At 38.5% G+C, this 26719-nt stretch overlaps 1 protein-coding gene across 1 annotated transcript; it reads right to left on the bottom strand.

The window, feature by feature from the left end:
• Window positions 1-23603: 23603 nt before the first annotated feature.
• On the bottom strand, window positions 23604-26305 carry LOC149541199 (uncharacterized). The gene is made up of 3 exons (XM_089802794.1): window positions 25568-26305; window positions 25288-25440; window positions 23604-23824 (listed from the first exon to the last, which is right to left on the bottom strand). Exons 1-3 carry the CDS (start codon window positions 25779-25781, stop codon window positions 23604-23606), a joined length of 588 nt encoding a protein of 195 aa, XP_089658920.1. The 5' UTR covers window positions 25782-26305.
• Window positions 26306-26719: the final 414 nt, after the last annotated feature.

The raw sequence follows: 26719 nt of genomic DNA, 5'->3' as shown, positions 1-26719 counted from the left end.
TGTCGAAGTCGGTCATTTCTGGCTTGATATTGACCTTTGACTTGACACACCACTAGTTCGACATCCCTTTTGACATGAAGATTCTAAATTCCTTTAATATGCGCCATGTTTAATCCCAATATCAAAGCCTCACATTCAGCCGTGTTATTGGTACTGGGAAATTGCAACTTATAAGAATAAGGGAAAAACTCCCCTTCAGGTGAAATCAGCACAATTCCTGCACCAGATCCCATAAAAGCACAACTTCCATCAAACTCCATGGTCCAAACATCATTAGAACTGTTTATGCTTGTTTCACTTTCCATGAGAATAATTTTTCCTTAAAGAGAATCAATAGAATTCCCTTCAGAAACATTTTCTTCTTTTTTAGGAAGATCCATCGGATCATCTTTAGAACAATCTTTTCTTCAATCATGACTGGTGGTTGATCTAGAAGACAAACTCCTCTAGATCTTGAGCAGCATCAACAAATATTTTTGTGTCTGAAAGCAAGGAAAAATTTCACAGCTTGTCCAGTCCTTCGCAAATTCTAATACTTCATTGCCATGTAGGTAATAATTACCCATTCCGACCAATACAAAAAGAATCTGAGCATATGGATCATTAGATTTGACCACCACATATTTTGTTTCTCTGTTAGGATGCAACTTTTGCATAACACCTTTAATAGGTATTCTGGCTTCAGTCATGTCCATACTGAGTTCCCTACTCACATCCTTACCTAAATTATTGCCAAGTAACATGTCGTCAAAAGCAGGCACATTTGCAACTAAGACGGTCATCTTGATCTTTTTATCCTAGAAGGACGCAAAGGCAAATTGAGCATCTTCGATTTGTCCTTTCAGGCGTACTTGCTTATTCTCCATGGAATAGCAATTGCCAAAGGACTTAGTTAAGGTTAACTCCAAAGCATCTGCAACCTTAGCTGGCATAACATTGTCAGAAGCACCAAAATCTATGATGCAATTGCTTAGCTTGACACCATTTATCAACAGGGAAAGGTAGAAAGACTCAATCTTTCCTGGACTTTGAAGATGGAATAGTGACTAGGCTATTGGGCATGCTTTTAGATTCAGGGGTAGCCAAATGAGGTTGAGTAGGCTAAGATTCCTTTACGAATTTCGTGAGCCTATCTAGCTGCTTTGGATATGGTTGTAGGTATTCTACCTTAGACATTTGAATTTTTGTTCTCTTAGTATGATCTATAATATCAAATGCTTGGAAAGAGCTTGCTAGAGAGGAATTAAAATTTTCAGCCTGGGGCTTAGTATTAATGTTAGACGTACTGCAATATGAGCTTTAGCTAAACAAATAATTTTGCATGCATATGGTGCATGTGGATGTGTAGGTGACATATGTTAGATCTGTATGGTGTTAGATGTTGGTCCCTGAGGTACCCATTGGATGGCTGGATTGTATGGCAGTGCGTGGCACGCATGAAGTCGAACTAGGTAGGTGTCGTGGATGCATGTGTACAAACGTGTGGGATTGTGTGCAATGTGCAAATTGAAGTACTGCCTATTTGTGGGACCTCTAAAACCAACACATATTAAAATATGAAGGATTTGGGATGTTACAGAGAAGAAAACTTTTGCTTTCTATTACCACAGGGATTTACATAGATCATATTTGTTTGTAGATTTTAATAGAGGCTTTACGTTTTCTAGGTTGAGGGTTTGTGCTGAAAGCATCTGATGGAGCTAACATTTAATGATAGGAGTGGAAATGGAGGCGAACAGAAGATTTGTCTTTGGCTCTCACAACCAAAATGAGCTTGTGGTCATTAAGCCCAAGGGTGAGGGTAGGTCGAAGCCATTTCATCATTTTGACAGTCAAATTTGTAGTGATGAGATTGTGACAATAGTAGGAGAGTTCTTTTTCTCCCAATAATGAGAGTGCTTTTCTAGTCTGTTGGCTCCTTTGTGTTCCTCTTCACCTTTTTCTTTCTTTCCACAATCACTATTTTGTATGCAGTGGCCTGCATGTATATAGGAAAAAAGACCACTTGTTCAGAAGTGATGAGATGGTGTCAAAGAGAGGTGGCTTTTTTGGGCTTGTGTTCTTTTTTCTAGTCATAGGTTTTTTTGATACTTCATATTTTAGCAGTGCTTTATGGCATTTGGGTAGTGGAATTTTTGTTTTGGAGGATCGCTATGGGTTTGGGTGCCTTTTAAAAGAGTGGGGATCTGATTAAGAGGAAGGGACCCTATGCTATCAATGATAGCCAACAAAGTGGATATATTTTAATAAAATATATAGAGCTGCAGTCATCAATGGTTATTGTCTAAGTCACAGGGTTCGTTGAATTTTTGGCTCCACGTTCGAAATTCGGTGAACCCATAAAAAATGTAAAAAATTCGCTGAAATTCGTCATAAATTCGTATGGAGCTGTTTTTTTGTCATTTTGCAAGAAATGATATAATACTCCGGTTATTTTTTGGTGTTTGTTGCTTCATTGTTTGGCATCTGCTGATCGAGTTCCATCAGCTTAAGGTCCCTTGTCTGGCGTTTGACATTTTTGATTGATTGTATCTTCCATCTTTGACCGCATCTCTATTTTGTTGCATTGATGGCCAATGGTCTACATTTGCTCTAGCGTCTACATTTTGCTCTAGTGAGTCAATGACGATCGACATACAACAAATCCTTAATAATACTATTATAATAAATATGTTGTCGGTAAAATGTTAGTGTAGCCGACGGGTAGAGTAGTATCCAAACGGGCATGTGACACTTGAGTCACCCCTTTAGAAAGGTATATGCACACGTCTGAGATGGACTTTGGAATCATCATTGTGATCATTGTAGTCATTGTATTCGGATTGTAATCAGCAAGTGCATATATGAATAAGGTATTTGTTATGTGTTGAATTGTGTTATACATGTGTTAAGCTTTTACCCTGTACGGTAAACATTTGGTGCCGTTGCCAGACGGACCTGGAACGAAGGAATGATATCAAGATTAATGCCGAATTTGCTTAACAAGGTGAAAGATAAGGATGAACTACGTATAGCACAAGAAGTTCTAATTTTAGCACAGTAGGCAGAACGTAGGCAGAGACTTCAGCAGATTGTCGAGGGGCACTGAAGGGGTGAAGAGGCACAGCCGGAGGGAGTGCACTCACCTAGTAGGCTAAGGAGTGCCGAGAAATTGCTGGAGGAAACTCAACAACGCTTAAATTTGGTGGAGGAAACAAAGGAAGAGTTCTTTAACCTGTATATGCCGAGGGGAAAGTGTCCGAATGGAAGGGAAGCAACTTGCATGGCTCGGAGTGCCGAGGGAGCACGGGTGTGGAGTGATCTCTTTGCTCCTGATAGGCCAGACGAACGGATATGGGCGGAGAATAGAACATCACTTGAAGACCTTTCACTAGACAACACGGTTGTTGGAAACAAGACTGTTATACAGAACAACACGGGAGACCAGAACATCGTGGGAGTCCAGAACAATGCGGGAGCTCAGAACAGTGCGGGTACACAAGTACCTCAGAATCAAAGGAAAGTAATGATGGCAGGTCCTAAAGAAAAATTACCCAAGTTTCACAGTGATGGTTAAACATACCCTATCGGACATTGTAAAACGTGTTAAACCATATGGACGGCGAATGGTGTGACGGATGAGGATGACTGGGTGAGACAATTCCCAGCAACCCTACGGGGTGTGGCGATAGATTGGTTTTTCGACACTAGTCCTCAGAAACTCAATACATGGGAGAATGTTAAAAAAGAATTTATAGCAGAATTTAGATTGCTCCGAGATGATAATGAAATAGTGGCGGAGATATATAGTACTAAACAAGGAAAGAACGAAACAGTCCGGACCTATGCTAGACGATTGAAAGAACTAATTGGAAAGATGGAGAGCCAACAAGCGGACGGTTTGAAAAAATGGTGGTTTGTGTAGGGGCTACGGCCGGCTCTTAAAAAGAAGAAGATTGTACCACCGACGTCGTACACCGACGCGTATACTCGTGCCATGGATTTGGAAAGTGAACAAAAGACGAGTAAGAAGAAAAAACATAAATCCTCTGATTTAGATGATTCATCCTCGGAGAGTAGCAGTAGTGATGAGGAGTCGAACAAGAAAGTGAAAGCATTATAGAAAGACATGCTTCGGATGATGAAAGAATTCAAGAATTTGAAAAAGAACTCGGACACAACGAAGGGAGAACTGTGGTGCACAGATTGCAAAGAGGATGGCCATACGAAGGGTTCATGCTCGAAGAAGCAGTTTTGTGACATATGCCAGGTAGCGGGACATTCTCTAAAGGAGTGCCCATTTAACTTGAAAGCAAAAGGACATTGGCAGGTATTATTAACGCAAGAAGCGTCCAACAACAATAACACGAGCAATGATGCAACTTCAGGTGGATATCGAAATAATAATAGACGTGGAAGGGGTGGAAACAATAATAATAACGACGGAGGCCAGAGTAGAATATAGTACGATGTGAGCTGATGGTCGATGATATAGTGCCGGGCATGCAATCTTTGGAGTCACTTCGCTAGGGACTGCGCTACGAAGGAGATGCCACAGCTACTGTGCAGATGGTGTGGTCCAAGGGACCATGAAGATTCAAAATGTCCAAAGCAAGGCGTAAATTTATTAAGTATTGAAACTTGTGATGAGAAGGTATTGGCGATCACACGGGAACAGGCGAGGAATGCAAAATATCCAAATGCGGAAGAAGAGAAGGAGAGGTTACAAAAAACTCGAACGGAGATAGAAAAGCAGATGAAAGTAGAGAAGTTACAAGTGAAGGACACTGTCGAAACATCAAAAAGAAACTTGGTGGAGCAAAGCATGGTGAAACAGATAATGCAAACGAAAGTGCCGATTAAATTGAATGACCTTCTCATGATGCCACAGTTGCGTACGGCTATTATAAATATGACGCAACCACCGAGAGTGACAGAGGAAGCAAAAGATAGTAAAGAAACAATGCCGGCAGGAATAGACTCAATGCTGTTGGCACTTACGACAAGTAGACACCCGGTAGAGGTGGAGATGGGCATTCTGGGTATTGTGCTGACGGATACAATAGTAGATGGAGGATCGTGGGTAAACGTACTATCGGAAGATATTTGGAAAAAGCTTGGACAACCAATACTATGGCTGCCTACTTTCCAGTTACAGCAGATCAGCATGGGATAAAGCCGTTGGGAACTTTGATGGCACAACCGGTAACAATGGGGACACAACCCTTTTTACTGGATTTTGTGGTCATTCCATTAAAGAGAAGAGGGTATGACACCATCCTGGGACGAGGGTGGCTAGTGCAAGCTAAGGTAAAGCATGATTGGAAGTTGAACGCCCTGTCCATGGAGAAAGGAGGTAGGAGATTTATAATTGATTTACATACATAGATGGTAGGAGAAGAAGCAGCGTCATCGGACTTAGAAGGCAAAGGCGAAGGTGAGAGTGACGATGAAGGAAAAAAGAGGATGGAACCAGATGAAGAAGGGGTGCTGAGATTAGGAGGGTCAACTGATGACGACTTAGATTCCGTGAATGGACTGCTACACTGGCAAATGGAAGATTATGAGGTTTTTCCAAGCTGCAACCTCTTGAGCGTTGAGGAAGAAAAAAAAGGCGACGAGTTCTTGAAGGAGTATAGTGAACTAAAGGAGGGAGAAGTGCAGGTAGATGAAATACCGGCCCATACGTTTAGTAAAGATAAACTGATGAAGTATGAAGAGCCGATGGTGAAAACAATGAACTCAGGTGATGAGGAAAATCCGAAGAACATTCTTGTAGGAGATGAATGGAACCCAGTGTTGAAGGTGGCAGCATTTAGAATATTCATGGAGTACAAAGATGTTTTTGCTTGGACGTATAAGGACTTAAAAGGAGTACCACCAGAGCTATGTGTCCATCGGATACCATTAATTGAAAGTGCAGTACTTGTACGGAAGAAGCCATACTGAATGAATAAGAACTATGCAGCGCGGGTCACGGAGGAAATTGACAGGATGCTAGAAGTAGGAATCATTTTTAAAGTACAGACAAGTGAGTGGGTATCACCGATCGTGATATCCCTGAAAAAGGACACAACACAGATAAGAATATGCGTGGATTTCCAATGTCTAAATGCCGTAACAATTAAAGACCCGTTTCCAAAACCCTTTATAGATAGCATTTTGGAGGAAGTAGCGGGGCATGAAATTTATTCATTCATGGACAGATTCTCAGGGTATAATCAGATATCCATTGCCGAGGAGGATAAGTTAAGAATGACATTCATTGTGGAGGATGGAGTATATGCATACAACAGGATGCCGTTCAGATTGTGCAATGCCCCGGTGACGTTCCAAAGGATTATCTTGTACATATTTGATAAAATGTGAGTTGGAAATTTTGAGGCATTTTTAGATGATTGATCAATTTTTAGCACAGAGGACAAACACATAATGGCGTTAGGAGAATGTATGGAGAGGTGTAGACGAGCAAGATTGGCGTTGAATCCAAAGAAGTATAGATTTATGGTGCCATAGAGAAAGCTGCTTGGACACATAGTTTGTAAAGAAGGATTGAAGACGGATCCAAACAAGGTCGGTGTGATTTTAGAGATGCCACCCTCGACGGATGTGTCGGAAGTGAAGTCATTTTTAGGGCACATCGGGTATTACCGGAGATTTATTAAAAAATTTTCAAAAATTTCTTATCCGCTCAACAAACTCACCTGTAAGGGTGAAACTTACAGATGGGAGGCTGAACAGAATGAAGCTTTTGAGGGACTGAAGACAAGGTTGGCTACAACTTCGATTTCGGCCTATCCGAATTGGGATAAAGAATTTCATGTCCATGTAGATGCATCAAATTATGCCATTGGAGCAACACTGGCGCAGACTGGTGACGACGGGTTGGACCATCCAGTGTACTTTGCAAGTAGATTGTTGTCGAAGGCAGAGAAAAATTATAGTACCATGGAGCGAGAGGCGTTGGGGATGGTATATGCAGTACAAAAGTTTAGACATTACTTGTTGGCCACTCCCTTTGTATTCTACGTAGATCATCAAGCGCTGCTATACTTGGTGAATAAGTCGACTATTCAAGGAAGAATAAGTCGATGGTGGTTATTATTATAGGAATTTACATTTAAGATTGTGGTACGGCCAGGGAAGAGTCATGTAAGTGCAGATCACCTATCAAGAATAAAATCGGGGGAGCCTTTGGAGGGGGTTAATGATGATTTTCCAGATGCACAACTATTTCATGTCACGGTACTACCAGCTTGGTACACACGGATCGGAGAATACCTATCGACGGGGTAATTTCCAAGTGACATGCCACCAAATGAAAGACGGAAACTGGTATTGAGAAGCCGAACCTTTCAATTAATCAATGGACTATTGTATAAAATGGGACTGAATCAAATTCTGAGGCGGTGTGTCCTCGAGGAGATTTTGAAAGTACTAAGGGAAGCACATGAAGGCCCAGCAGGAGGACACATGGGGCCGGATACTACTGCGCGGAAGATATTTCTGGCAGGACTATGGTGGCCGACCATATACAACGATGCCAGGGAGTGGGTCGTTGCATGTCATACATGCCAGTAGGTTGGAAAACCATTGAAGAGAGATTTTGTGCCATTGAATCCCTCACACGCACAGGAGCTGTTTGAGAGATGGGGACTGGATTCATTGGACCACTGAAGGTGAGTAAAACAAGGTGCTGATATATTGTGGTAGCAACAGAGTACTTGACTAAATGGGTGGACGCACGTGCATTACCAGACAATTCGGCAATAAGCACAACAAGATTTTTATATGAGCAAATTATTACTAGGTACAGGATCCCCCTCCAGCTAACAAGTGACCGGGGAGGACGCTTTGTTAACCATGTTATTAGAGTGCTCACTACTGAATTCAAAATTTACCATTCATTGTCGAGCTCGTACTATCCAAGGGCTAACGGACAGGCCGAAGCAACAAACAAAATCTTGGTTGGAGTAATTTATAAATCCTGTGCAGTTGAGGGAGAGGACTGGGAAGAAAAGTTACCATCTGCCCTATGGGCGTACTGTACTTCATACAAAGTAACTACAGGACATACCCCATTCCAGCTAATGTACGGAGAGGAGGCAGTGGTACCGATAGAGTTCATGGTACTGAGTTTAAGGATAGCACTCGAGAACAAATTAGGCAACATGGAGAGCTTAAGGGAGAGATTGTACAATCTGAACAAACTTGATGAGTGACGGCTGCAGGTGCAGTGAGCCATCGAAGTGACACAAAACAAGAGGAAGTCATTGCATGACAAGCACTTAAAATTAAACAATTTTCAACCTGGTCAGTTAGTACTGAAGTATAATGGAGGAAATGAGATTAGGCCTGGAAAGTTCAAAGTTAAATGGGTCAGACCGTACAAGATATAGGAAGTTGGATATAATGGAGCAATTAAACTATGGACACTGGACGGAAAAAAAATACTAGATGCAGTAAATGGGTCGAAGTTAAAGATCTACCATGAAAGAAATAATCTCCCGCTGATAGCCAATTGAGGAAGAAAAATGATTGTGAATAATGTATATATGTAAATAATGTATAATATTGGTGTTGAACATAGTTTTAAAGTGTGAAGTAGTAAAGTAAAAATATTAAGAAAAGACAGTTTGAAAATCAAAGAAAAGGTGATAAAAAGTATATAAAACAAAAAAGAGAAGTATTAAGATAAAGTAATAAAGCAAAAAAGTGTAAAAATAATGTCGTACGGCCTTGAAGGAATGTAATAGACAAGCCATAACATAAAAAAAAAATCATAATTAGAAGAATTAGAAAAGAACATATGGCTAGAAGAGAGCAGGAGAAGCAATTGGAAGCCGTACGACTAAATAGGGAGGGAAGAGAGATGACTGTATGACTTGAGGTCGACATGTTTGGAAGAAATTGAAAGCCGTACGGCCATACAGAGATAGGAGATTGTCACATTGGAAGAAGCATACCATACGACCAAGCCAGAGGAAGAACACAAGAGAGATGAAGTGAAGTCCGTATGACAGGAACAAATGCATGGTGAAAGACCGTACGACAGAGATAGAACAATAGGTTTCAAAGACAAAGACCGTATGGAATATACAAAAGAAAATATCAACCGTATGGTGATATTGTACGGCTAGTATAAAATGTGTTGAGGAAAACAATGCAAAGTATTGGGATCTCATAAGACCGTATGGACAGCAGGGAAGCATGCTGAATAAGTTGCCGTACGACCAAAAGGAGAGAAGCATACGGCTGAGAACCATTTCAATAAGCCACCATATGAAGATTGGGTAACTTGGATGCATTAGAGAGAAAGGAGGAATAACGTATAGGGTCAGAAGGAATTGTTCCATTTTCTAATCATTGTTTAAAAACATACGACAGGAAAGTGGAAGCAAGGAACTTTTGTACGGCAAGGAAGGGGAAGGAAGGAGCTTCAAACGTATGGCCAATTGGGAAGAGGATTTAAGACCGTATGGCCAGGTTAGAAAACATTCTAAAGAAGCCCATACGCTACAAACGAATTGAAATAAATTATCAAGCCTAAGCAGTATGGATTTGGTGACCAGAGGAAAGGGAAAAGAAAGCCGTACGACGTACGGCAGGAGAGAATAAACTTGACTGTAAAGTATGCAAATGCTAGCCGTACGAGTCATTGAAGAGGAGTTAAGTTGTTTCAGAACAGCAAGGAAACGGTACTAAACAGGAGGAGTTTACCTCGGAAGCTGAATTCAATAAGCCGTACCATAGAAGTCTAAAGAAGCCGTACAGTACGGAAGCTAGGACAAGAGAGAGAATTGTGAAAAGTTTGTACGGAAGTAGTAACTGTCTTAACGGTTTGAGATTGATTCACAAAACAACAAGAAGTGACAGTTATGCAGTTAGTTGGAAAGAGAGCTTGGAAGAGGAAACTGGACGAAGACATTGCCACGAACAAGAATGCGAAAATACTACCTTCTGGAATTCGTGTAGCAGGAGGGACCTATGTAGGGACTAGTACAGGTGCCAACAAGAAAAAAGCAAAGCAATCGAAGCAGCTAGGAGACATTCCTACAATAAAAAGTATCACATTCGAAGGGTTAAATGGTGAAAAGTGCCGGAAGTGGTGGCAAGAGACACCAGACGACCATCCGGTGAAGGCTAGCATCAAGAAAGCTCAGGTAGAATGGGTAGTGCAAATGCCAGTATTTTGCATTAGAGACTACGAAGGGTTTTTGCGCATTATGATTGAAATATATGACAGGTTCTCTCGAACTAGTGCGTTTGAGTATCTTGATCGCAATTTAGTAGTATCATTTAGACTGGCTGATTTTACATGAGTATTTGGCATACCTGGTCATGCTCAGGGTGGGAGAAAAATAGATAGCAAGCCAAAAAAGATGAGCCGTGAAGTGAAGTTGAAGTTGATATAGCTTGTGCGAGGAGACCTATCGTAGGCGGAACAAGAGGTTCTTTTAGACACATCCAAGGGCAGAGGGTTAAAGAACTAGTATTCAGGAAGGTCATTGGCGTTGTTTGATGGATATAGTGAAAAGACGCCTCACAGGCTCGAGCGGCACTTCGGATATCTCTTTTCCCCATGTAGCCATGATGAACGGAATTTTGCACGGCAGGGTTTATGATTGGGCAGCATTATTGGCCGAACGGATGTCGAAGTTTCTCACTTTGCAGCATAAAACATTCTATATGCCACATTATGCTATTGGTCTGATCTTGGATGCGACAACGCGGATAATCTCGAATGATGCATTAGAGGCAAAACTGGGACCACTTGCGCTTGGCGAACCACCTATTATGCAGTGGAGGCATTTGGATACTCTTGGCACCAAAACTATAGGATAGAAGCGACCAAGGCCGGATGGTGGAAACATAGATAGTGGCCGAGAGGAGACATCTTCAGAGGAGAGTGGGTCTGAGGGGGAAGAAGAAGAGGACGAAGAGGTAGAAGTGATCACGGCTACACCTTTGAGATTTTCGCGACCTGTACTTTCGACCACGACACACTTGATTCCTATAGGCATACATGGTATCCCAGGGTTTGGATAGCTCAGGCAGCCAGTAGTGATGACACCAGTTTCAGCTATGATGCAGCCCACCGTAGAGACACGAGTTGTAGCGGAGTCACATCCGACACCGATGGAGATAGCAGCTCTGGAGGTACTGATGGAGCCGGCTCGTGAGACTCTACCAGATACAGGAGGAGAGACTTTGGTACCTCACATGGAGATAGACATAGAGATAGGGGTGATGGAGGTAGCGACAGGCGAGGAGTTGGGGGCATCAGGTGTCCGACTAGAGGTAGTAGGTTCTAATGCGGTGGTCACAGTAGATATGACACTGCTGGCATCATCGGAGCGAGATAGAGAGAGCCGATCCCAGAAGCTGAGTGCTTTCCTGAGCACAAAGTTCCACCGAACCCCGACACCTTGAGTGACATACCTTTCGACACCCACACGGGAAGCAGTTTTGGAAAACCCGTTACGGGAGGTTGGGCAGGCACAGAGTGAGGGATTACCGCATAGCACTGTTGAGCGTATGGCGGAGGTTGTGGAGAGGGCTATGGGTGCATAGCAGGAACACTTAGTAGTGCAAGAGACAGTGATGACAGAGGCAATTTTTCTTGATGATGTCGCAACTCTAGCATCTCGGGTTCACCAAGTGTTAGCTTTGGCTAAGACTCAGGCGTTGGAGTCAGTGGTGAAGGAGCTGGAAGGAGTCATATCCTTCATGAGGTTGGGATGTCCAACTACCTTTAAAGTTTGTTTTGAGGAGAGGGGATGGCTAGATGTGGAGACCACGGAGATGTTGCAGGACTGATCTAGGATGAGAGACCCTGAGATGGAGAGCCGGGTAGAGGCTCTGATTCATGAGATAACAAGGTTATATAGGGAGGCGTACTACACTCTTTGGAGGAGTTAGGCGGATCAGGTAGCAGCTGAGAGAGTCGGGAGGAGTCAGTTGCTAGGTTAGGTTTAGAGAGGGCAGCTTGGGAATATGAGAGGGCGGCCTGGCAATCCGAGAGGACAACCTTGTTAGCAGAAAAAGAACAGTTGGCAACAAAAAAAGAAAAGATGGCAGCAGATAAGGAGAAGGAGTTGGGAGAAGTCGGAGAGATGATGCAGTTAGCCCTAGAATTTCAGATGGAAGTAGAAGCAGAGCTGAAGATCAGGAAAGAACAGGTCTACAAGCTACGGATGGAGCTAAACGAGTTGAGGATGCGGACGCATCCCTTTGTCTAGTACTTATGCATTGATGTATTTTGTTTTGGATTTTGTTGTATTGTTGTCCCGAGACGACTTTTCTTTTGGGGGGATGATGTTGTCGGTAAAATGTATAGTGTAGCCGACGGGTAGAGTAGTATCCAAATGGGTGTGTGACGCTTGAGTCACCCCTTCGAAAAGGTATATGTACACGTCCGAGATGGACTTTCGAATCATCATTGTGATCATTGTAGTCATTGTATTCGGATTGTAATCAACAAGTGCATATATGAATAAGGTATCTGTTCTGCATTGAATCGTGTTATACGTGTTAAGCTTTTACCCTGTACGGTAAACAAAATACGATATATATTATTAGGTTTTAATATTTTTTGTTTCGGTTGGAAATCTTTGATAAGGCTATTATAATGAATATGATTTGTATTATTAGATTTAATATTTTATAAGATTATAATTATACATATTAAAAGTTATTTAATAACTTTTTACTGACAAAAATGTTAAAACTTAATAATAAATAGCATAATAATATCTATCAGAAAAGAATAAAATTAGCATATTAATAATAAATAAAATCATAAACAAATAATAATAATAATAAATAGAATCATAAATAAATAATCATAATAAGTAAACTCAATATATAAATATTTCTTTGCATGAAACTCATAAACATGTAATAATAAATTGCATATACTTATATATTTTTAAAATGTGGATTTTTTTTTTCATTTTTTGACTTGTCGAATTTCTTCCGAACCTTGTAGTTGTTGAACTTGAACTCAAACTCAAATCTTGTGACTTAGGTTATTGCAATGGACCAGTGGGAGCTCCCCAAAGCGTATGGGGAGATGTTTGATTTGGCTCTAATTTTGCAGGGTATGGAGCAATTGCGGCTGTAAGTTATAACCACTCAGTGTAAAGTTGTTGGTTTCATTGTACAAATTTTGTTTATTAGCTTCGTGACCATGATTATTTGTAGATTGGAAAATCGAATCAAATGTGGATTTGACATTTGAGTCTTTCAGTCCGCAGATTATCCTCTTTGATATCTTGGTGTTCTTTTGAGATGAGAGGATGTATAGTTAGGGTGTCTTTAGTGGACGTCAAGCATGCTTATTGTGATACCATGAGTAGCCCGATATTACACTTAACTAGGAGCTTTTGGAGAGTTCTGTTGTCATGAGATAGTTGTCTTCATGTGATTGGAGATGCCAATTCTTGTTTAAAGGATGCTTTTTATTGTGCTATTGTGGATTCTCGAATCTAGATTAGAGTGTTGGCATGATACGGGCTATCTTGACAGGTTATACTCTTTGGAGCATGTGGTCTCTATTAATAGAGTAGTTAGATCATATTGTTATTGTTACTTAATTTTAACACATGTTAAAATTCAGTTCTGAAAAAGATCAAATGAAAGTAAAGTACACATTTTTATTGCTTTCAGCTTATGTTCAAATTGTCAAATCAGATTTCATTTAGAATGAAAGAATATAGGGAAAAATGTCTTTGTATTATTCATCATGATAGATACAACTGATATTTGCAAAACTGAAATTTATAAAATGCTTAAAGTAAATCCTCTCACACAATTGACCATGAGAGTGACCTCTACAACTGCTGATACATATTCCTACTCTATGAAAATGCATAACATAAAAGAAGAAAATAAAGTAAGGGTCATAGGGCACTAGTCATTGCCTGTAATGACTAGTTGTGTTGCATTCTTCCACTCCCACTTGTTCGCTGCCTCATACTGCATTCCCTCCAAGCCTCCAAACCTGCATTCATTAGAAAAAATGTTAGATCCAATGGATCTAAGCAACACCAGTGTCTCACCTCACCTAAACATTCATACTCCTATCTTGCTACGCATCTCTACACAATAAGAGTATGTACCAACAGGAAAAAAGAAAAACAATCTCGTCATTTTTTTTATTACTAACATGTTTGCTTCTTGTGCAATATTCTATCTCTTACAGGTACGCGGATATAACTGTAGGCTCCCACAAGGGTTATTGAGCCCAACGTGCCTATAAAAGATAGGATCACTTGAGAAGCTGATTATAATAGTAAATAAAACTATAAAAGGGATGCATTCAGTTATGAAACCTTTGACTTTTACAAAAGATATGCTACAGCCACAAAATGAACAAATAGGTAGCAAAGTTTTTGGAAGAATCACAGTCTGATCAGCAAGGTTGTGAAGACATGAATAGGAGAATATCATCAAAAGTGCAAGGGATAAATAAAGTGAACATGATGATGAGATTTAGAGCAGCTACATTATCTCTAACATAAAGTGAACTATTAAATTCAAAACAGCAACGAGAAAGAAATCAGTGAAGAAGACTGTAAAAAATAAATGAAAAGATATTTGCATGATAGAGGAGCTGATATCAAGCAAGTGATGGAGCTATTCTGAAAAGGAAATGTCATAAATAGTGAATTGCAGTTGGTCAGTTTATACAGAGAAAACAGAAGCAGAAGTTACATGTTTCACCTATGGCCAATATCAAACGATATTATGCTGAAAAGATGGAACAGCAGATGGTATAGCAAAATCTTTCATCAATTTAATTGAACTTCACAGTTTATCGCAGTTTATAAGATTCGTGACAAATTCTAATGGAAATCAAACAGAAGGATCTCTATTTTCACTTGAGAAAGTATTAACATACTCATATATGCATATTGTTATCATTTAATTGATAGTATTTAGAAATTCAAGTACAAGATTTGCTACATCCAGATTCATGGAGTAAAATCTTGCTTATAACTGCAAGAGAAGCAAATAAGAAAAACACTTTGCTGTTATACTTCATATCCATCAAATGGTGGTCAGATCTTGGATGGAAAGTCCATTCAAAAAGCTGCAAATAGCTTTCAAGTGCAATATAATATGAATATATACAACATGTATGAAGCCTAATGATAAAAAATGGAGGCCACCCTTAAATATCACACACTAAGTGATGCAGGAGCATCTTGCATGGAAAAATTATTGGAAAAAAAAAAAAAAAAAATAATCTGGAGGAGAGAGAAAGTGACGAAAATAGGAAAAAAAATAATAAAAAATAGAAAATAGGAAAAAAGGGAAAAGAGAAATTTCTATTTTCGAGGTGCATAGGTGGCATAAAATAAAAAAATAAGAAATTAGTTGTTATTCCATTAATCAAGGTGTATAGGTGGCATCTTAGAAGCTTGTGGAAAGTTTCTTAAAACTTGCATTTAATATTTGTTGGGTGCTTAGTTGTATTTGGGTGGGAATTTAATATATATATAAAGGTAGTTGTATTTACCTTTTATCCCACATTGGTTGTGTTCGTAATGTCTTGGGTTAGAAGTGCCTATTTAAGCAAGGCTTATTATCATTTGTAATCAAGCTCAAGGAGAAGCTTGAGGAGTAGAAGCTCAAGGAGTAGCTTGAGAAGGAGAAGCTTGAATGTGTGAAAGTTGGAAAGCTTGGAAAGCTTCAAGGTGAGAAAGTTAGAAGGGGTGAAAGAGAAGGAGGAAGTGAAGAGTGAGTGTTCTTGAGTCTGTGAACAGAGCGCCGAATGTGAGGCAGTTTACAGCAGGATTGTGATGGACTTGTGAGTGTAGACAGAGTGCCGAATGTGACGCAGTTTACGCTGGGATCTTGGATCTTGGATAAGGTTGGAGAAGAGCTAGTGACTGCGGTTTAGAAACAAGGAGATTGCTTGGTGGCTTGCGAGCACAAGTTGAGATCTTGGAGGTTTCTACCAGAGTGTGGATCTGGACTAGCTTGGGCTTGGATTGGATCTTGAGAGATTTTGTAGAAATGTTATTGTAATTGCTATTGGATTGTCAAGTATAATAAAATTCTTGGGAAGCATTTTATCTCTCTTTGTCTTCATATTGTTGCATTTTTGGCTGTGATTTGGTAAGGGTGGTGTGGCCCTTCGTCAGTGGTATCAGAGCAGTACTTCATCACTAAGGAGAAAATTAAGCTTGAAAAAAATAAGTCAACTTTGACTCTATAACACTTTGAGTAGTGGAATGAAGCTTAGTTTGTGATGTTTAAGCCGTCCAAGAAATGGAAAGCAAAGAGTTCAAAATCTGCAAAGGATATACAACTCATTGATCACAAAGGTTGAGCATAACAGAAGCAAAAAGTGAAACAAATATCAAAGATAGTTGCCAACATTGGAGTGAGAGAAGCAGTGCATATTCAGAAAATTAAATACCCAGATGAATAGCAGGAATCATTGACAAATATGTAATAAAATCATGACTCCTAACCAGGTATTTCCTTTATAATGGTGGCTTGTTTCAAGTTCAAATAACAACTCAAAATCCTATTAATACTATAAAACTTTCCAGCTTGAGGCTATGGCAGGGTTTTCAAAAAATCTGCAGTATATCATATGGGTTTTCCAACCAGTGAAGAGATAGGCAAAGAAAAGAGAATCTGTTCATCACAATTTCTATGTCTTATAAATTCCTCTGAATCCACGTCAAAACAAACAAATTGTGATAAAGACATAAGCAAAGCTCTAAATTCAGCAGATATACAATTCACGTCCACATAAGAATTGCGACATTTTCTTCATGGGGAAACCCGACTTGAACAGATGGTGGCTCCAATAGGACGAAAAAGTGAAGACACGACAGCTACAAGAGCAAAATACCCAGTCACAGCAACAACAAGGAGTAGAAAACGTGTGATGGAAATAAATAAAAACCAATCATGATGCCATGCCAGCATATTTCCAACTCTAAAAAGAAGTTGGAATGTCCAAGATCCAAGCACATTATCAAGAGATATACACCCAATCATGGCGATGAATCCTTACAAGTCTCCAGTCCAAACAAATAAATCTCCAGGCACTCACAACACATTGGAAAACCAAGAAAATCTCCAGAAATCTTGTCATGGCCGCTAGGGTTTTCAAACCCTGCCCTCTTTCCTTTCTCTCATGTCATCGATAAATGAAATAAAACAATAGGTTTAGGTCTTTGTTCCTTTTATACATTAAACCTATTTTGATGATGGTTTTGGGTCCGCACATTTCACATAAGGAGCCTTGTATGTCAAAAGGATATTGTAAAACTTTGTTTTAATTCTTTACTATCATTTTAATTAATTTGTTCTTATTTTGGTTGTATTAATTTTAAAATTCTAATTATTATTATTTAATTGATGCATTATAAATCAATCAAATAATAATAAATCCTCAAATACAACCAAGTAATAACTGCGAGTAAGGTTGAGTTTATTGTCAAATCAAGGTAACAAAGCATGTGTGGACTAAGTGTTAAAGGGAGAGGTGGCATTTGACTGCCTAAGTTTGTGGATTTGAAGTTCAGTTCAAGATTGCATGTTGAGTCCTCCTTATATGATTTGACATTGCTGGCATTTTGGAGTTGCCACTTGTCATAGTATTTGTTTTAAATCAGGAGTCTTGACTGATGACTTTTCAGTCATCTTTGGAGAGATTTTTGGAGATTTTGGAGTCATATTGGAGTTGTCATCATAGCCACTTGGTTGAAACACAGTTTGGAGGACATTTAGCATCATTCCTGAGGTTTTAGAGTCCTTTTTTGAGCAGATTTCTCTGATAATCGACCTACAGCCCCTATTTTTATGGGAAGACTGTTGAGTTTGAGGAGTCTTGACTGATGACTTTTCAGTTATCTTTCGAGAGATTTTTGGAGATTTTGGAGTCATCTTGGAGTTGTCATCATTGGCACTTGGTTGAGACAGTTTGGAGGACATTTGGCATCGTTCCTGAGATTTTAGAGTCCTTTTTGGAGCAGATTTCTTTGATATTCAACCTACACTCCATATTTTTATGGGAAGACTGTTGAGTTTGATATTGATATATATTTCTCATTTTAATGAGAAAGGGTTCAATTTTTTTGGAAGGAGCACCTTTGTCATTTCAGGCATTGTGTTTATCATCCTACTATATCAGATTTGTAGCATGCATTTTCAGAGACTGTAACAGTTTATACAACTTATTTTGGATCTATTTTTGAAGTTATACTTGTATGCCTCAGTAGTGATTGATGTCATTTTCTTGTGTTTCTTATTGAAAATCTTAAAATCATGTCTTATTTTGCATCTTTTATATTTTGAAATCTTTTACACAGGTCAGGGGTTGTATCAGGTGTTTTGAAGATATTAATTGTGATCAACTCCTTTTAATACTTAAGGTTTTGAATTTCCTCTAAAATACTTATGTGTGAAGTACATAATCAGGAATCGTATCTGTTTGGAACGCTGCAAGTTGTCAAATTGTGCTTGGAAAGACGTTTGTTACAGTCATATTAATTGGTGTATTACCTTATGTTTCTGCATTTTAAAGCTTTTTCATTACAAAGTTTCTTTCTTCATCCCTTTTCCATCCAGGTTTTTACAGTTTTCTTTAGATAGGTGAAATCACCAGATTCAATCATATAGGAACCGACCTAGAACCGGGAGGTTCAGTCAGGTTATAGGTTACCCACAACCTCTCATTGATCCCATGTTGCTCCAAAATTGTTGAATTTTCAGGTTGTTAATAGTAGGGTGCAAATTTTGGAGTTATGTTGTGTTCCTTGATTATGTAGATGTGTAGCGGGTTTCTTGACATTGGTCTTGTAGATGCTTTCATATTGATTACATTGGTCATTTGCTTGGAGAGCTTCATTATGGTGCAGTGCTGTTTTTGAAGCTTAGCATAGATTGGTCATGGAAGTGCTCTTGCATACTAGGAGACTTGGGTGAGGATCAAATTCTCTTGGATTACAAAACATTTGTCGAGACGATTCCTTTCTAGAGCCTTGAGCAAGAAGACATAAGATCCTAGGGCCTGGTGATGGGTAGGAGTTCAACATGGACCTAGATGAGATTGTTCTTGGAGATAGGCATTGTGACTTGGTGTATGCTAAAGGAGCATTCTCATTCCTCACTCTGGGCTTGGTAGATTTATCTTTTAACAGGAGAGTTGATTGGATTGGTTCCTAGGTTTGGAAAGATTTTGAGTTTGATCTTCCTTGATAAGTACGAGATATTTTCCGTAGCGAGTCAAATTATGATATTGCTATCGGGATTTAACTATGTAGTTATTGAGTCAAACTCATTGACTCATGTTTCATTAGTAGTGATTCACACGAATTCATCTCTCATGAGAATAAATGAAGCACTTAGCACTCATTGGATCTAGGTGGTGCTCATAGAGGTGTAGTGTCGGGGTTTCTTGGGAGGTCACCCATCCTAGTATTACTCCAGCTTGAGCATGCTTAACTATTGAGTTTTCTCCATAGCTAAACCCACTCTACTTGCAACCCCATTTGCAAAACCTTCACCAAGTGTTGTGCCCTATGAACCATTCATTAGAAAGCCCCTCAAGCTCATCAATTGATAAGTAGGGATATTTTCCATAGCGGGTCAAATAATGATTTCGCTATCTAGATTTAACTGTGTAGTTGTTGAGTCAAACTAATTGACTCATGTTTCATGAGTAGTGATTCAGACAAATCCATCTCTCATGAGAATAAATGAAACACTTCACACTCATTGGATCTAGGTGGTGCTCATAGAGGTGAAGTGCCGAGGCTTCTCGAAAGGTCACCCATCCTAGTACTACTCCAGCTCGAGCATGCTAAACTACAGAGTTTCCTCCATAGTTAAACCCACTCTGCTTGCAACCCCATTTGCAAAATCTTCCCCAAGTGTTGTGCCTTATGAACTATTCCTTAGAAGGCCCCTTAAACTCATGAATTGATAAGGATGAGATATTTTCCACAGCGAGTCAAATTATGATATTGCTATCAGGATTTAACTGTGTAGTTTGTTACATCCCAAATTTTGACCTAATTTTAATTTATTTATAGTTGTTAGATTAAATGGATTTTCTTTCATAATCATGTGAAGAAGGTAGTTAAATATATTCATTGTATTCATTATGTTAATTGTTTAATGAAGATGGTCGTTATCCATTATTTGTCATGTGATGTTTAGCAGTTGCTTGATTTTGGAATTGTGGTTAATAATTAAATTCTTTATCTATATTAAATGTTATTATGAAATTATTATGGAATTTGTTATTATCGTGGAAATATTACACGGTTGATTGCAGGAGAAGATGAAGGGGAGAAGCATTGCTAAACAGGATCAACGAAATGGGATACTAGCTTAGTCCAATTATCAGGTTGATAGGTATGACCTTAAATTGCCTTGGTAAGGACCTAGCGACTTGAACTTTAGGATACAATTGATGGACTTGCATGAGCTATTAAATAAACATTTTAAAACATAAATTAATTTAATTAAAAATAATTCGTGCCTCAAATTTTTTTTGATTGATCTTTCCACCCCATTATTATAATATATACCTATGTACATACACATAGATATAAGAATAAAGTGACACCATAATATTATTTTTATAATAATATGATGCCTCCTTATAAGTATATGTATGTGCAAGTAGATAGATATAAACTATATTTATTCTTGATTTATAACCTTCAATCTTTTTCCATACTTATTCATTTTTCTTGCTAGAAACTAATTGAACACTTGGCATATTTATTTGGCGTCCAAGAGCCAAGTCTCTTCTTTTATGTTACAGCTTCTTGGAAGCCAAAGAGACATATAACCTCTTTATATTATGAAGTCAAGAGAGGCAGAAGACATGATTTTTCCATCACTCGACTTCTTTCATAATACCTGACCACGTTTTTCATAGCACCCGATATCTCTGCAGTTTACCATTTAGTAACCATTGCATTGTTTCCCTTCCATGATTTCCTTGTTATACTGATGTTTTGCTGAAATCATGAACGATAATCATACTGGGAATTAGCGTTTAAGATCTTTTCTGTAAAGAGAGAGGCGGGTTGTTGAGTGTCCAACAAGACTCCATTCTTTTTTCCAGATTATACCAGGTTATGTGGTTATTCAAAATCCAAACATTGCAATATTATTTCTTTATCAATTGTTACAACATTCCGATTTATATAGCAGTAAGCTACACTTTATATCATGATGCAAATATCTTGCTTAATATCATAGGTTTGACCTTCTCTAAGCTAGAGTTGTTTATGGCAAATAAAAGCCAAGTAACTATGTTATGAAATCATGATTTATTTATGCCACTGGAAATCAGAATCAAATGATAGTTTTCTGTAAGTCTTAAAGAACACATTCTTCAAATCACAGATTGTGATAAGCTAGAAACATATATGTTCATGAATCAGTTGAGAATCAATGGACATAGCCGATTGCTTTGAGATTCGAGCACCTAGGGCTCATCAACTGTATAGCCATGGAAAAGGTGAGATGGAATCTGCAATGACATGGAAATAAAAGTCAGACATGATACAATAAATTTAAATTAATTTCATTTAATAGCTCATGCTTGTCCATATTATTGTTCCCCTGTTGTCAAGTCGGGCGGTGGTGATCAGGTCATTGAACCCATCAAAAAACCTTGGTTAAGGTTGTTTAAAGGCATGCTTTCCATCTATGATCACTTGATGTTAGTAGAGCTAGTTATTCAGAGATGTTTGTCCATAACTGTGTGGTCACTCTAAACCCCAGAATGCTCAGGTGGTTGGACTAAAAGTATCCCAAGCTTGATCCCAGATTAGGGAGGGCCTTTCTATTTAATAAATTGTGTGGGGATAAATATGGTCCGAGGTTGGGAGGTTAAGCCTAAGTCAATGCTTCTCCTCTTACCGAAAGTCGAGGCTTGCACAACCAGTTAAAGACTCACCAGATACTTTTTGTATGTTCTTTCTTTTTCATGATATGCATTTACTTCACTTATATGTACAAAAGGATAGTAAATCGTTATTTCAGTTATTACAATTGATTAATGTTATACTTATTTCAGTTAATTGTTATTTTAGTTATTACAGCTGATCATTGTTACAGTTAATTTCGTTAATCATTATTATAGTTATTATAGTTGATCATTGTTTCAGTTGATCATTGATGTGGTTATTTCAGTTGAGCTTCTTATTTTAGTTAATCGTAGGTAGTTAAAAACAATTAATGTCCCATGAAAAGGAATTCAATATATTTGTTCAATAATTTGTTAAGGAAAACTCCTAGTTCGCCTTTATTTTGTTATGAAAATCTATTTGTTACATAGTTATTGAGTCAAACTCATTGACTCATGTTTCATGAATAGTGATTCACATGAATCTATCTTTCATGAGAATAAATGGAACACTTAGCACTCATTGGATCAAGGTGATGCTCACAAAGGTGAAGCGCTGAGACTTCTCAAGAGGTCACCCATCCCTTGGTTAGAGGTGATCTTCCTTGGTTAGAGAGGCTTACTTTCATGGTTCGGTGTTGTTAATTCTTTTATTTGGGGAGGTAAAGTAGATCATACTTGGCAAAGCTTATCACTTGTCTTTTTGGCATTATGTTTCATCTCAAAGCTTCTTATTCCCGTGGTTTGTGGTCATCTATTGTTGTTGTACTTCGTTTTTTAACACCAGAATGTGGTCTTTAGTAAGGACTTCGAAAAAGAAAAGTGAGATCAAAGGTGGGAGAATTGAGTAGCAAATAAACTCTTTTTTGCAGCATGTTGGTTGCATTTTGCAAGTCATGGTGATTTCATCTGTAGGTATCGATTGGTAGATTGACATTGCACATGCAACATGTGTATGCTTTTTCATTGGGCCACACTATAAGGGCTTTGAGATTTTTTATGTCTCAATGGTTTTTTGGTGTGTTCTACTCAGTGTAACGAGACTCGGACTCGGCAAGGGTAACTTGACTCGTGACCCAGCTCGGCGGTGACTTGACAAAGTGAAAAAACCTCAAAATTTTGAGATTTTTTAGGATTTAAAGAACATTCCATGCACCCATTATTGAATAAAGCGTAAAGACACAATAACATCATTAAATAGAAGATAATTTGATCATAATGCACATGCCACATACTTAAAGTTAAAAACTTAAAACTTAAAAGTCAAACATCGATTACATAAGTACAATTCTACAAAGTTACAAACTTACAAAGGTAAATTGCTAAAAGTAAAAACTATATTACTAGTAATTAAAGTCAAACTAAGATAAATCCATGCAAACCATCAAAATGTATATGTATTATCATTTATGCATTATGAAATCCAACACATCAAGATTCAATAGTCATCATCAAATTCAAATGTTCTAAATGCTGATCATATATTAAGTTAAACTGTTAAACAAAAAGTTAAAACAAGACTATTAGTCTACAGCTATGGCTCCTAGTCGGAGTCCTCATCATCATCCTCATCCTCAGGCTCATCCTCATCATCATCGTCATCGTCATCCTCATCCCCAACCTCAGCCTCAACCTCAGGCTCAAGCTTAGTATAATCTATAAAATGCCTCTTAGTAAGGCATCTAAGGTAGGTCCTGGATGACTTAGTAGCCATAGCATCAGCTCATGAGGTGCCTCTAGGATCAATTGTACTCTCTGCCTCTGGCTCTGCCAATGTCTGTGAGGTGCCACTAGGAACAACTGGAGCTCTCTGGTCCTCTGTTGCCATAGCCACAGCTTCAACCTGGCCCTCTCTATCTGCCTGGTCAAGCCACTGTAGGTCCTCATCATCAAAGATAGGATCAATAGCCTCAGTGATCCAATCAGACTTTGGATCAACCTCCTCTAGAGTAATCGGAGAGGTGTCACTATCCAAAATCTCCCTGATCCTAATGCGCAGGTTGTAGTGCACAAAGACTAGACTATTCATTTTCTGCACAGACAACTTGTTACGCCTCTTCGAGTGGATGTGCTCGAACATGCTCCACTTGCGCTCACATCCAGAAGCACTACTTGGCTGGCTCAAAATGCGGATGGCGATTTGCTGAAGGTTTTTGGTTGAAGGCCCAAACATTTGCCACCATCTATCTAAATTTTGAAAAAAGGAAAACAAAAAAATATTAGTCTCATTTCAAAATTTGAACTTTAACTTTAAAGCTAGAAATTTAGAAACTAGATTGTATAAGGCTTAAGCTGCAATCTTTACTTGGCTGTAATTTTGTATGACCTTCTTTGCAAATTTGACTTGAAAAAATGGGCCTTGATGCATTATTATAGGCATCCATCTCAAGCAATATATCTGTGGGATTAGGGGACATCTTCGATATCACTGTGTATAGGCCACTAAGAACCTCCTCATCTGCCTTGAAATCATCACAGAAACGGTATGCCGGATTGAGGTAATAGGCTGCTGCATGGATGGGCTTATGAAGCTGATTTTGCCATCTCCTATCAATTATGTCCCAAATAGGGCCATAGTTTTTCTCAACTCCTACATATTTGGCCTTAATAGTCTCTTTGACCCTATCCATGCCCTCATAAATGTAGCCCATAGAGGGCTTCTCACCATTAGCAACTCGTAGGAGGGCTACAAGGGGCTCGGTGATCTACAAAACAATTAAACAAAAAAACAATTTAGTGAATGATGAAACTTTGCAAAGTTGCACAATGAAAATAAAACAAAAATATGTATGAGACAAATTAATTTATAAAATTTTAAGACTTAAGCTTTTAAAATTTAAAATTAGCTCCACAATCTTTGAACATGGCTCCCAAAAATCATAATCATCATAAATGCATTTTGTTGCATCTATCCTTGCAGGGCTGCTCGCAAAGGAGGAGGAACTCCATTTTGGACCAACAAACATGCACCGCAACTCTAACTTTGAACTTAGCAAGGATTTTAGTGTGATAAAGTTAGAGGCAAATCTTGTGATACCAGGACGAGCCAACTCCTTTCCCTTCGTGTATTTCCTCCTTTCCCTTCGTGTATTTCCTCATAGTGCTAAGGACCAAGGCATGATTATAGATGAACTTACAAAGATTTTTGGCCTTGGTAACACATGATTTCACCCATACAAGCTTGCCAATATCCTCTGACATGAGGTTGATGCAATGGGCCGCACATTGAGTCCAAAAGATTTTTGGGTGTCTCTCCATCAATAGTTTTCCTGTAGCAATTTTAAATTAGTTAGTAAACAATGAAAATTTTTGATGTATTAAAAAACTTTTAATTTTCAAAATTTAATGAAAAACTAAAACAAATTTTTTAGAAGTAGAACTTAGAAAGTTAGAAGTTAAAATTTTACCTACAACAACATAATTAGCTGCATTATCTGTCACCACTTGGACAACATTGTCTTCCCCCACCTCCCTTATGACCTCCTCAATAGTCTCACATAAGAATTTTGCATTTTTCACACATGAGGAAGCATCTATGGACCTCAAAAACATGGTGGATCCTGAAAGTGAAAATTAAACAAAATAATTATCATTCAAGAATCAATACTCAATAAAACAAAATTTTTGTTATTCAATAATAGTATACATTAAATTTTAGACTTCAAGAAGTAGAGCATGATGAATTACCTCCGCTAGAAACAAGAAAATTTAGGAGGGTTCTGGACCTCCTATCTGTCCATCCATCTGTCATGATGGTACACCCCTTTTGGCTCCAAATCTTTTTGTGGTCCTCCAACTCAAGTTTCATCTCCTCAACCATATCTAGCAAGAGGGGGCCACTCAACTCATCTTCAATGGGGGCTTTGAACCCCGCACCACAGATGGAAACTGCATCAATCATCCCTTGCCAATAAGGAGTCCTATTACATTTATAAAAACATTTTAATTAACATATTTCAAATTTTCAACATCAAGTTAAAAGTATAAAATTGAATATAAATTTTAAAACTTAAAACATAAAACAATCAAATATAAATGAAGTTGAAAACTTGAAGTGCCTGGCTGCTATAAATGGAATGTCGCAGAAAAATCAAAACTTGCAAATTGCTCTTACTCCAGCTTCATGTATCTCCCTATTCCAGCCCATGCTCTCAAGTGAGGGTTGTGCACCAGGAGTGGTACACGGTACAAAAAAGTTGTCCAACTTACTAGATTTTCTGACTCTAGGATGAAGGAGAGCAGCACTACTAGAAGGGGCAGCAGCAGTAGCATCACTAGAAGTGCAAGGAATAGATGTAGAAGAAGCACGAGCAACAGAAGCACTAGGACGATAGGGGGGACGGGAAGAACCTTCTCCAACACAGCCTACTGACTCAGAAACATTTGCAGATGAGCGTGGAAGGGAACTAGAACCAATCTGAGCTAACTCTTCTAATTGTTTTTTTTAAAATTTTTTTTTCTTGTTCATATTTTTCCAAGGCTACATAACAAAAACGTTGAGCCTCAACAGTTGCAGCACTACAAGGCTCAATATCATGACCACGTAACCCAGCAATATGGTATTTTAATCTATTTATCCCCCCACTATTAATGGTTTTGCAAAATAGGCATTTTGTTTGACTTCTCTTTCTACCTGAAAATTCTATGGTGAACTTCCAACACTCATCTTTTTTGTTGCCTTTAGAGAGCTTGGATTTTTTACCTCTAGAAGCCATTATGACTTCATTAAGGAAAAATGTAAAGGTTGTTGCAATAAGACATTTTAGACCAAATATTACAATTTTAACATTGCATTTTATGAAGATTTAAAGTTAAAAAACAACTCATAAACAAACAAAA

Source organism: Cupressus sempervirens, chromosome 9, assembly GCF_028749045.1.
Source record: "Cupressus sempervirens isolate cs-2001-9-10 chromosome 9, ASM2874904v1, whole genome shotgun sequence".
NCBI lineage: Eukaryota > Viridiplantae > Streptophyta > Pinopsida > Cupressales > Cupressaceae > Cupressus > Cupressus sempervirens.
The sequence above is the reverse complement of the archived record's forward strand: the minus strand, read 5'-3'. Positions and strand labels throughout refer to the sequence as shown.